Below are 12,411 nucleotides of genomic sequence, written 5' to 3'. Positions count from 1 at the left end.
TTGAATGTTGTGGCTACAAAGAGATATGCACGTGGGTCCCATATGCCATCACAGATTCCGATGTCTATCGGAATTGGTCCAAACTGTAATTCGTCCATTTTTATCGTCATCTTATTGCTTTATTTATTGCTTTCCCCAATTTTGCTAGGATACTCTTATATGTAAAGAGTTTAATAAAATATTTGAACAGTTGGCGCTCCACGATGACCACCTCCTCTTTGGTCCTTTGTCGGTCTCTCTCTGCCATAATTCATGATCCTTTTTTTTTTTTTTTTTTTTTTTTTTTTTTTTTTTTTTTTTTTTTAACTTTTGCCTCCTACGCGATAATCACATTTTAACTAGCTTTTTATTATAAGATTTGTCCTATATGGCCACATGATCGTGAAGATCGGACAATGGAACAACCACTTCAATGGGGGTGTACAGGAATTGACTGGATTGGCCATCACCGACAGGAATCGACCGCTGGAGTTAAGAACCAGTAGGAATTGGTGGAGAACCGTTGGGCGGTTCGGTTCTGGTTTGAACCAATGTCAAACCGTTGAACTGGCTAATAGCAGATATATGTATATTTTTATATATGAAATGATGCCGTTTTACTTAATTGAGTAAAACAACGTGATTTTGGACACGAATTTTATTAAAAAAAGTAAGACAAAATGATGCCGTTTGGTTTAAGTCATTTCGAACTAGGGTTTAATAACCCTCTGCCCTTTATCTTCTTCTTCTTCTTCTTATTATTTTTCCTGTCGTTCCACTTCCCTCCCAAGTCCCAGCTCCCTCTCGATTCTCAGTTTCTCTGTCTCACTTCACCTTAACGAAAATGAGGCTACCTCCCCTAGCCCCGAAGACCCCCACATTGGCGCTACCTACGTTCGTTAAACCCATGTATCGCCGACCTTTTCTCATCTCTCCATTGTCTCCGCGATTGAAGGTTCACTTTATTTTTGGTTTGTTTGTTTTAATTTGTAATTTTGTTATGAATTTTGAGTTAATTTGTTATGCATTTTTGAATTTTTTTGTGGATTTTGAGTTGATTTGTTTTGAATTTGTGATGTAAATTTGAGGATGGGTTAATCAACGACAAACCGATTGGCGAATTGATCAACACCGGTTGTAAGATTCCGGTTGGTTCTCTCCCTCCCTGTTAGCTGATTTTGGTCAGCATCATAGATCTAAAAAATTCTCAGTGCGTCATCGATAGTATCGGTTTTCAGCCATATACTTTAAGATAAAAATGCAGTTACTACAATCACCATGACCGTATGGAGCTATAATCCAACTGTCACTTTGTACTGCTCCCTTCTAGTAGGAAATAACAAAAAACATTTACTTGTTTCTAGAGCTCATTTCTTTTTCTTTTTATATAAAGTTGCATTAGTTAATAAATGATGTTTATCGGGATCCCCTACTCCTTTTCTTTGAAAATGATTTCCTTACTCTTTATTCCTGTATTTTTGTATCCCTTAATTATAATATATCAAGCTTGGGAAAAAAATAAAAAAAACCTTCGACTCGTATGTATTTACGGTCACCCAATTACGCTCGAACACCGTACTGAAGCGAAACGTAGCATCAAACTCGTGTGTATTTACGGTCACCCAAAAAAAATCCCCGCGCTCATACCGAACACACCGTACAGAAGCGAAACGTAGCATCACACAAAAACCTTACAAAACGCTTCAGTAGACCCCACATGAGTCACGTAGACTTTCTCAATACTCACATTGCGCCGAGTGCCCCCTACTCTGACTCGCCAATTTCCGCGAACTTTCTCTCCGTCTCCCTCTCTTCGAAGTAGAAAATATATCCCTTCTTGCGCTGATCGCCCATGGAGTTCTACACATGTACAACCTGGTTGCCTAGTCGCTCCTAGTCTCCTTCGGTGCGTTTCTTTTTTGTTTTTTCTAGTCAAAAACTTTTTCTGTATTATCGTTTTCTTTTTCCAATTGAGAACCTCAAACTGATTGTCCTTTAACTTTGTCAGAACTCAAGTTATTTTCATTTGTCTTTTCGTTCCAGTTTGATTTTCGAGTCTCTCCTACGAATCTCTTGAAGTTTATTTACAAACTGTTAGAAATTTAAAATCCCGAAAATTTAGGATTCGATTTTTTTGACTAGTTTTTTGTTTTCAAAAGGTTAATTAAAAATGTGCGCTGCTTTAAGTTTCATCCCCATTGTTTTTGGATGATTATAGTGGATATCGCTTTTTGAAGATATTTTTGGCATGGACGGGATATTATTGGAAATATCTGCAAATTCGCACTCTTTTGATGTGGACCATGTTGTCGCTTTTACCCAAAATTCCCTCATCGTTATTATACGTTTGGATTATTTCTAGTAAATTACGGTGCATAAGTAATTCTACGATCCATTTGGTTTTTTGAACTATAATTTATTGTCGGGTACAATGTCTGGAGGATGTGCTTTGAGTCCATTTCATTAATTTGAATGTTTTTATCCATCAGGGTTTTGACGTTGAGAGTTTTTATGTTGCATGAAGTAGTTTTTTGGATCGATAAATTTCTCAGGGGTGGAGTCTTCATTGGAAAAATCGTGTTTTCAAGAAATAATCATGAACTACCAGCAAGAGAAGTTTGTAAGGTTAGTTAACTCAATTTATTCTGCATAGTAATTATGTGCTTGAGTTTAAGGTGTTAGGTTAGTTTAACGCAATTTATGGTGCTTAGTAATTATATGCTTGAGTTTATGGTGCAATTCTTAAAATGCTGTGTGCACTTCTTGTGCTTTTGGAGTCAACCAGATTAGAATCTGATGTTTCCAATGGTACTTTTCAGAAATAAATTAGTGGATTATTGATTTTTTAGCTTAAAGCAAAAAGTTTAAGTTTGTCACTCACGCATGCCTATCATAGCCACCACCATGTTTGAATGTTACCAATTCTATCCATTATTTCTGATACGGAAACCACCCTGCCACCTTTGATATTAATATCTTGGAGATGTAGCCATGCTTCCACGGCCAGAATAACTACACTGACTCCAACCTCCTATTTACCATATGTGATAAAAGTGTTCCATGAATGTTGTTGCTGCCTTGTCGTCCACTGATTTCTTTGCCACCACACCCACCATCAATGCTACAAAACTGACACATGAGATATCATGCCCCACCGCTACTATAAAGTTTGGATTTAATGGTTAGCATCGTGCTTTGATTTTGAGATGCTTTCCAACTTCTTTGGCAGCTTTAATGTATATTTTTCATATTTTATTTGGGTTCTCTTTTCATGTTCCTCTTAAATGCGGCAGAGTCATAGGAAGGATTTTGATGTCACTTACAATGCTTGGAACAGGTTTCAGGATTGGAAGTCAGAGAAAAGTACCGAGGGGCAATATTCTAGAAATTATGAAATGCATCCAGGAAGAATCAGAATGGCATTAAACTTAGTTTCAGAAAAGTTTCAAAGAAGCTTTGAATCTAGTTCAGATAGGATAAACAGGATTAAAAAATCGTTGAAATCTTATTCATTTAATAGTGCTGCTGCTCAAGGCTCAGGTTCAAGGAAGAAAATTCTTGATCCGCAGGGTCTGTTTCTACAAAAGTGGAATAAGATATTTGTGCTCTCATGTGTGATTGCAGTTTCACTGGATCCCTTGTTCTTTTATGTCCCTGTGATTATTGATGCCCGGAAGTGCCTTGAGTTGGACAAGAAAATGGAGACTACAGCTATTATCTTACGTTCTTTCACGGATATATTTTATATAATTCATATTATTTTTCAATTTCGAACTGGTTTTATTGCTCCATCTTCTCGCGTATTTGGAAGAGGTGTTTTAGTTGAAGATGCTTGGGCAATAGCACAGAGGTATCTGTCATCATACTTCTTAATTGACATTCTTGCTGTCCTTCCGCTCCCACAGGTAAGGGAAAGTCTTTGCAGGCCAAATTTTTTACTTCTTGGGGTTATTACATTGGTTAACTCGTAAAGGGATTATATTTGATTATGTATTACTTGACTAGTAACCTTGGTTGAGCAGCTTGTATCCCCGCAAGCAAAAAGTTAAATTTAACATGCACAGAAAGTTTGTTTAGTGCCTTTATTTACCCTGGTCTTCATTTGGGTACTTAATGCAGTTCAACTTGACTTGGTGCCTATTCTAAAGTTTTATGTTTGTCCTCCCATGTGGAACTTCTGTTACATAAAATTCTTCTAACAGGACCAAAAATCAGTGAAGTCCTTGTTGACCTTCTCTTATGTTAAAGCATACAAGTTTGAGGTTGAATTCAACTGCCCATATTAGATATATTTTCTCTCTACTGTGAAGAATGGTTCGGAAAAGTTGTGTTTATAAAAAAATGCTGACTTTTAACATGCTGTGATATGCTTAGGTGGTGATTTTAATTATCATTCCGAAAATGGGAGGCTCAGAATCGTTGAATACGAAGAACTGGTTAAAATTTGTTGTTTTCTTCCAATATGTACCGAGGTTTCTTCGAATCTATCCATTATATAAAGAAGTTACAAGGACTTCTGGCATACTCACACAGACTGCATGGGCTGGAGCTGCATTCAATCTTCTTCTTTACATGCTTGCTAGCCATGTAAGTTTCATTAAATGGCCTGGTTTGTTTTATTGGTACTTAGTTGAAACTACAATTTTCTTTAAAAATATATATTTGTTCGGCAAATTTATCTATTGCTCCTACGTAGTTAGGACATTCTTTGTACTGAACATGGCTTTGCCTATTCTTTTAATTAATATACTATCTTTACTTATAAAAAATAAAAAATAAAAAATTTATCTATATGTTTACCTATAAAAAAAAAATCTATCTTTATGTTGGTTCATTGTAAAGCTGTCATATGTCCATATGTGCTGACTTTGCTTCTTAATGTTGATGATTACCTTAAAATGTAACCCCCATGGGTTGGCTTAAGTGGTAAGAGCCTTGGTCTTGATGGCAGGCTCCTTCTAGGTCTAAGGTTTGAATTGGTTGCAAACAATTTTTAAGGGCCATATTTCCACTTGAATTACCTAAGGTGCACTTGCGGGAGACTCCTTGCTGAGGGTTTGTGCATCCCTAGGATTAGTCGAGACTTTGTTCCAGACGCTTGGTGCCAATAAGAAAAACATGTAGTTGTACCCGAATAATTTTGTTAGACGTAGATATGGTGTTTGGTTTTGACTCGTTAGAGTTTTATTGTTAAATAGAGTGAAGTATCCCTTTTAAGTTGTAGAAGTATTGTGTTTGAGAAAAAAACTATATTAAGAAAGGGAAGGCTATTAGACCATCAGATGCAGAGAGACAAGATCATGTGGAAGTCAGTGCAGCGGGAACTTGTGCACATTTATTTAGGAGTCAGATTTGTCAATTGGTATTACTATTTGCAAGCATGATTATCATGTAAGCTTGAGGATTTGAAGATAATTAAGACTGTTTTTTTATGAGCAGTTCTAGATTAGGATTTTGGATACTACAACATATATGTATGTATGTGAGAATGTGTACCAAGGAAAGTGAATTGAAAAGAAAGGAACTTATATTTAATATAAGTTTCACTAGCAAAAGGCATTATTCAATATCAACACTCTTGACTTCAATCAGGGTGGATACCTTTTTATAGCTGTTGAGCTAGAGGTTTTGACCTGGTGTTGTGTTGAAAGAAAATTGCATAACGTATTAGTAGTCTACTAGGAAAAATGTCCTATGTAATAGAGAATGTAAATAGCATTGCAGCTTGACAAGCTTCAGTTTGGACTCTTTCACGATCATAGACTAATTTGTGCGCCATTGTTAGAATTTTATAGAGTAACTCAGGAGAAATCTTGATTTCATATGAAATTTGCCTTTGGACCTCTTTCTTTTTGGAGTTCCCCACCACTGAACTTGCAAAATGCACCATGAGCTAGAGAACTTTTATTGCATTTTACTGCTAAATTGTTTTTGATGAGTAGCTAAAAATTATACAATAAATTGAAGTGCCATTATCTTCTTTCTTTTATTTTTATTTTTATTTTTAATTTTTAATTTGTATATATATATTTCTGACTATTACGTTTTTTCTATTGTTTTAGGTACTTGGAGCCTTTTGGTACTTGTTCTCCATAGAGCGAGAAACCATCTGCTGGCAACAAGTCTGTGGGGATAATTCCACATGCTTAAACAGTTCTTTGCGTTGTGATAGTAGTATATTAGAGGTGGCCAATTCTCTGAATGCATCTTGTCCCGTAAAGGAAGCTAATACAACGCTGTTTGATTTTGGAATATTCCTCGATGCTCTTCAATCTGGTGTAGTGGAGTCAAGGGATTTTCCAGAAAAGTTATTTTACTGTTTTTGGTGGGGCCTGCGAAATCTGAGGTGTGCTTCTATGGGATCACATTTATTTTATGCTGAGTTAGTTGGCAGCAATAATATCACCTTTTCTTTGTATGTTTTATTTTTAATAATGACAGAAACATGCTTTTTGTATGCTTATCATTCAGTGTTTTGTTTTTTGACATTGAAGTTGTATGTATGCAAAAAGATCCAGTAAACTGGCTGTAGTTTATACGTAGTGTTTGTGCGATGTCTGGTGCTACATTGCTCATAAACTTTATTTTATTCGTGCTTGGATTGTGGGAACTTTTTTATTGGCTCTTTCTTGTTCTTTTGTGCTGGATGACATATATTATGGTCACTTAACTGGTTTATTCAATCAGATTTTACCAAATTGATTGGATGGGAAGGGATTAATGGCTGGCAAATGGGGGTGATATGTCATTTATCTTTGAAGGTCATCTCTGGCATCAGCATGTGTATGTGTGAACAAATTATTTCTATAAAATGGAAATAAAATTGTCAATAAGTGGGATAAGTGAAAGAGCAAGTGGGTTTAAGTTTGGACAGGCAAACATGCTTAAAGGTAGAAGGAACTCAATGTGAACAGTAGAAGAAAGGATAAGTATCGTTTCTGGAAAATGGAAGCGTAGGTCTGAATGGGTCCTTTTTGTTATTTTGGTTTTTTTGGGGTATGGGAATACAAAGATGTGGGATCTGACTATGAATATATCTGATGACGAAATATTGAACTTTGTTTGTTACGTTAACATTACTTTTGATCTCCATTGGTGCTTGGCTGTAAATGAGGCATTTTTTTGAATCTTGGTTCCTTTTTCTTGCATTTTCAGCCCCATATATAGAACTGGTCTTATCATGTTTGCTTATGTATTGTATCATTCATCTCATCACAATGTGTATTTTTTGAAGTGTTCCATGTCAAGGAGTTGGAGTTCACTTCTGAAATGATCATTTGTTTATAAAATTTCTATTCTTTGCACTTTTTCTTGTTCAATAACTGTGCTTTATGCTTCTGTAAACAAGTCCTCTTGAGTAGATGTTTATGTTTCTTGTATTTTCAGCCCCAGGTATAGAGCTGGTTTAATCACGTTGTCTCGTGCATTTTATTGGATTTCATGTGGACTTTGTCATCTTGCTATGATGTGTACCCTTGACATTTCCTATGTTGAGCACTCATGAATTGTTGTCTCAATTTGTTTTGCAGTTCTCTTGGTCAAAATCTATCAACAAGTACCTATGTCTGGGAAATCTTATTTGCAGTTTTCATTTCAATTTCTGGCTTGGTATTGTTCTCATTTTTGATCGGGAATATGCAGGTTGGTAATAATCAGTTTTAATATATAGCTCTGAAAGTGACTATCCTCTTTAAAGGATAGATTGGCAGTAATGAACTATTTAACATTTATAATTTTCAAAGCAGGAGCTTTGCTTGAGCCACCTCATTCACTCCTCAATTAAATGACCGCCAGTTTGGTCAATTAAATGAAAATAATTTGAATGGTCATATAATTAAATTCTTGTTGGAAGTTTAAAAGGCTAAAACACTTTGTGTTCTTTTTTCTACGACGCTTCATATTCTTTGTCCATATATTATTTATTACAATGAGTAATAGAATAATGTCACATTTAAATAACTTCATAATTAGGTTATAAATAGAATTAAAAAATTATAAATAGAAATTATTTTTATTTTTTGTGTAGAAACAAGTGTTTGTGAGCTTTCTGATGAGTTCCAGAATTTTAAGTTAAATGCTCAAGTGCTGATTGTATGGGTCATACATCTTATGGGTACATTCTGAAGGACTTCTACCCCAAAAGTATCCCTATTATTTTCTACAATTGCTGATGCATTCTTTGATGTCTCAGAATATACAGCTTTCCTAGAAGCTGCTTGGTGCAAGGCCTCTGTAAAATGCTTAAAAAAATTCCTTTTTTTATGTCTTGTTATTGCAGATTCTGTTCTCTCCCCGCTCCCCACCAAAAAAGAAAAAAAAAAAAAAAAAGAAAAAAAAGAAAGAAAAAGAAAAAAGAAAAGAAAAGAAAAAAAAGCGAAAATGAAAGAAAAATATGGCACTGCCTCTGCAAGCAATACACTGGGTAACGAACACTGCATATCGTCACCATTGAGATATTCCAGTATGTTTTCCATTGATTAAAAGGCATCCATTTGGATTTGTTGAATGACCTAAGAACATAACATCAATAAGAGCCCGTTATTGAGTGTTTTGAGTTGTAAGATTAAGCACACTTTTAGGTTCTTTGAGCTTAATTGCGTAAAACTCAAGAATTAACTTGTTTGAGGCCCATATATTTCATTTTATGATGAATTCAACTTGTTTTGAAACAGACATACTTGCAATCCACTACTACAAGATTGGAGGAGATGAGAGTCAAAAGACGAGATGCAGAACAGTGGATGTCACACAGATTACTCCCTGAAGATCTGAGAGAGCGGATTAGGAGGTATGAACAATACAAATGGCAAGAAACTAGAGGTGTTGATGAAGATAATTTGATCCGTAATCTTCCCAAGGACCTCAGAAGGGACATAAAGCGCCATCTCTGCTTGGCTCTGCTCATGAGAGTGAGTTTCTCCACCTCACTAAATTTTGTTGTATGTCATGTTGCTGGAGCAACAAGCCAATTGTTTAAACTGGGATTCCAACAGAAAAGGCCATAAGATGTTGTCTACCTCTTTTTAAAGTTGAATTACTATGCTCTCAGAAATTGCTCAATCTAGGATCGATTCTTATTCATTGTTTTTGGGATGTATTTAAGGTGCCAATGTTTGAAAAGATGGATGAACAATTGTTGGATGCAATGTGTGACCGTCTTAAGCCGGTTCTCTACACAGAGAAAAGCTACATTGTTCGGGAGGGAGATCCAGTTGATGAGATGCTCTTCATCATGCGAGGCAAGCTATTGACCATGACAACCAATGGTGGAAGAACTGGCTTCTTCAACTCTGAATATCTTAAGGCTGGTGACTTCTGTGGAGAAGAACTTCTTACTTGGGCTCTGGATCCCCACTCATCATCCAATTTACCCATCTCAACAAGAACTGTTCGAGCCCTCATTGAAGTTGAAGCCTTTGCCCTAAAAGCCGATGATTTGAAATTTGTAGCCTCTCAGTTCCGGCGGCTTCATAGCAAGCAACTTCGCCATGCTTTCAGATTCTACTCTCAACAATGGAGGACTTGGGCGGCTTGTTTCATACAGGCAGCCTGGCGCCGCTATAACAAGAAGAAGCTTGAAGAGTCTCTTCGGGAAGAGGAGAATAGATTGCAAGATGCATTGGTGAAGGCTGGTGCGAGCTCGCCAAGTTTGGGTGCCACTATTTATGCCTCGCGGTTTGCTGCTAATGCGCTTCGCTTGTTGCGGCGCAATAGTACGCGGAAAGCAAGGGTTCCGGAGAGAATTCCGCCCATTTTGCTTCAGAAACCGGCAGAACCTGATTTTACTTCCGAAGAACATTAGGTATCCCACCCCTAGTGATTTATATGTTTGTTTTGTTGTATCATGTGAATTCTACCGGGTGGAGACACAGAGAGAGTAGTGGAATCACACTATGGTAGAAAAATCATTAATCGACTATAGGAGGTCTGTGTATATTATTATGTTGTATATGGAGTTTTTACAATTTTTTTTCAGGGATTCTGAAAGTTATCCAATGCATAGATTCGAAGTATCAAACTTCATAAAAATACATATAGCAAATAAATCAAACCTTTGAAATGTTGAATTGGGTTGTGCTTGTGTTGCTCATGAATCCCCTATAATGATTGCAAAATTAATAGCAACAATGCTCGAGTATGACACGGTTTAAATTTCTTCATAGCAAACTTTCAGTTTACCTCTGATTCTGGGATGACTTCTAACCCCTGGCTTAAATATTTTGTAGGCATCCTTGCATTGATATCTATAGGATCCTTGAAGGTAAAGGGATTAGGGGGCATGTTTAACTCTTCTCCTCCTCCTAACATTTGAATCACAACTTTCATAGCAGGACGATCAATCGGATGCCATTGAATACACCAAAGTCCCACAATTGCAAGTTTCTTCGCAATTTTAGCATCTCCACCATCTTCAATAAAAATTCTTAAGTCCTCTTTTTGTTCTAAGAGATTGTAGATCCACTCTGGAAAGTAAACTTGGCTAGTGTTCTCCATTGTAACATCAACAACTTTCTTGCCCCCAACCATTTCAAGCAGCAATATTCCGAAGCTATAAACATCTGCTTTATAAGACACGTTTCCAAAATTTCTAGAGAACATTTCGGGTGCAATATAACCTACAGTCCCTTTGGCATTGGTCATAGACACCATACTTTGATCCTTAGAACATATTTTTGCGAGACCAAAATCAGAGATTTTTGGATTGAAGTTTTGATCTAACAAAACGTTACTGGGTTTGATATCAAAATGGAGGATTCGTTGGTCACACCCTTGGTGCAGATATTCAATACCTCTCGCTATGCCAAGAGCAATATTTTGCAACTTTGCCCAACCAAGGAAATTGTTTTTGGCATCCGCGGAAGATATGAACTTCTCTAACGAGCCATTCGGTAAGAACTCGTAAACTAGAGCTCTTCTAAATCCATCGGCGCAAAATCCAATCAAACGAATCACATTAACATGGTGAATCGTACCGATTGTTCTCACTTCGTTTATGAATTCTTCTCCATTTCCTTTGGAAGCGTTCAAGATCTTTACCGCAACTTGGATTTCATCAGAAAGCTTTCCTTTGAAGACTGTTCCGTAGGCTCCTTCACCCAATTTTTCAGTAAGTTGATTTGTAATCCTTTTAATATCAGCATATGAGTATCTTGTGGGCTTGAAATTTCTGTAGTCCTCCAAAAACATTTCGATCTTCACTCGATATTCTTTCTCTATTTTATCATAACTATAGAAACGGTAGAGAGCAAAGACAGCTAATGCTAACAGAAATGAACCTAAGATGACACCTGCACTTTAAACAATCGTGGGTCAAGAACTTCCATTTTATCTCAGAAAATGAAAATGTCAAATGGGCAACAAACAACTTACCAGTAATCACTTTTTTCGTCAATGCACCTGCAAAAGATTTTAACATAGTAAGCTTCTCGTTATACTTGTGAGAAAACAAAAAAGAATTATTTGCCCTGAAATTTCTGTTCTTTTTGTTGGAAAAGTTACATCTTGTGAACACAGTTTTTCGCATTCCATCTATTTTTGATTTATAAAAGTTTGAAAGCTGTGCAGAGTTTGAATTTTTGATTCAACTCGTATGTAAGAAGATACCTTTAGGGTTTTTGGGGACGCACACAATCTCTGATCGAGTGCTCGTGCCCGTATTCTTCATTTTGCAATTCTTGCCTTCCACGTCACAGTATCGGCAGTCTGGTATAGACCACTTAAAGTGACGAATATCATCATCACCGAATAATAAATCAGATGGAATTGATGGAAGACTATAAATCTTTGTACAAGATGATGACTCGATCAAGTCGGTAATGAGTTCACCATTAAGCACGGCATAAACTTGGTGGCTAGTGCAACTAAGACAGGAGATCCGACGCTCATCTTCTGTTTTTGCTTGGGAACAATTAAATAAGGCAAAAGACAGAAGATTTCTTTCTTGGAATTGGAAATCCGAGGAAGATAAATCGAGTCCCTGAAGTTGCCTCGGAAAGCAATGATTTGGGTCCTGTACTTTAACTACCCGAGATTTGTAGTCGATCTTTTTGACGAAGAGCTTTACAGAAATGGGCAGCTCGAGTACCGTTTCGTTGGCACCAGTGCAGGATAGAAGAAACCCAGGAAAGCCACAGTGGTTTGGGTGGCGGTCTTTAAGCCGGAAAGGAAATCGGACGGCTGGGCCTTGTCCTCCACACCGTAATTCAGGACACCCATTTTGGCATTGTCCGACATCTACGATGGAAGCAAGGAAAAAGAAGAAGAAGAAGAGGAAGAAGACGCAGGAGCTTGCCATTTCTAAGCCAAATATTTCTGTGTGTTTTCTTGAAGCTTTCCGCAGCCTCTTTTTAAGAGGAAAAAATCACATTATCTCACTGGGGTTGACGGATGGAGTACAGGTAGGCGTAATTCTGCGGGGTAAACGAAGTTTTC

The 12,411-nt window shown here is 36.9% G+C and overlaps 2 protein-coding genes across 2 annotated transcripts; one reads left to right on the top strand and one right to left on the bottom strand.

Moving 5' to 3' along the window:
- Positions 1 to 1,727: 1,727 nt before the first annotated feature.
- Positions 1,728 to 10,551, top strand: LOC122311715 (cyclic nucleotide-gated ion channel 1-like). The gene is made up of 9 exons (XM_043126353.1): positions 1,728 to 1,885; positions 2,469 to 2,604; positions 3,317 to 3,884; positions 4,354 to 4,566; positions 6,042 to 6,325; positions 7,509 to 7,620; positions 8,652 to 8,888; positions 9,083 to 9,781; positions 10,206 to 10,551. The coding sequence occupies exons 2-8, from the start codon at positions 2,576 to 2,578 to the stop codon at positions 9,779 to 9,781; spliced, it is 2,142 nt and encodes a 713-aa protein (XP_042982287.1). The 5' UTR covers positions 1,728 to 1,885; positions 2,469 to 2,575; the 3' UTR covers positions 10,206 to 10,551.
- On the bottom strand, positions 10,040 to 12,274 carry LOC122311717 (rust resistance kinase Lr10-like). Its single transcript, XM_043126358.1, has 3 exons — positions 11,584 to 12,274; positions 11,350 to 11,376; positions 10,040 to 11,267 (listed from the first exon to the last, which is right to left on the bottom strand). The coding sequence occupies exons 1-3, from the start codon at positions 12,272 to 12,274 to the stop codon at positions 10,150 to 10,152; spliced, it is 1,836 nt and encodes a 611-aa protein (XP_042982292.1). The 3' UTR covers positions 10,040 to 10,149.
- Between the last annotated feature and the right edge of the window lie 137 nt (positions 12,275 to 12,411).

Source organism: Carya illinoinensis, chromosome 5 (assembly GCF_018687715.1).
Source record: "Carya illinoinensis cultivar Pawnee chromosome 5, C.illinoinensisPawnee_v1, whole genome shotgun sequence".
NCBI classification, from domain to species: Eukaryota; Viridiplantae; Streptophyta; class Magnoliopsida; order Fagales; family Juglandaceae; genus Carya; species Carya illinoinensis.
This window is presented reverse-complemented; position numbering and strand designations above follow the sequence as displayed.

Coding starts and splice junctions, on each gene's coding strand:
- LOC122311717 (XM_043126358.1), bottom strand. CDS start 12,274: ATGGCAAGCTCCTGCGTCTTCTTCCTCTTCTTCTTCTTCTTTTTCCTT. Junction 11,377..11,583: donor CGTCCCCAAAAACCCTAAAG/GTATCTTCTTAC, acceptor AATCTTTTGCAG/GTGCATTGACGAAAAAAGTG. Junction 11,268..11,349: donor GACGAAAAAAGTGATTACTG/GTAAGTTGTTTG, acceptor TTTAAAGTGCAG/GTGTCATCTTAGGTTCATTT.
- LOC122311715 (XM_043126353.1), top strand. CDS start 2,576: ATGAACTACCAGCAAGAGAAGTTTGTAAG. Junction 2,605..3,316: donor CAGCAAGAGAAGTTTGTAAG/GTTAGTTAACTC, acceptor TGCTTGGAACAG/GTTTCAGGATTGGAAGTCAG. Junction 3,885..4,353: donor CTGTCCTTCCGCTCCCACAG/GTAAGGGAAAGT, acceptor TGATATGCTTAG/GTGGTGATTTTAATTATCAT.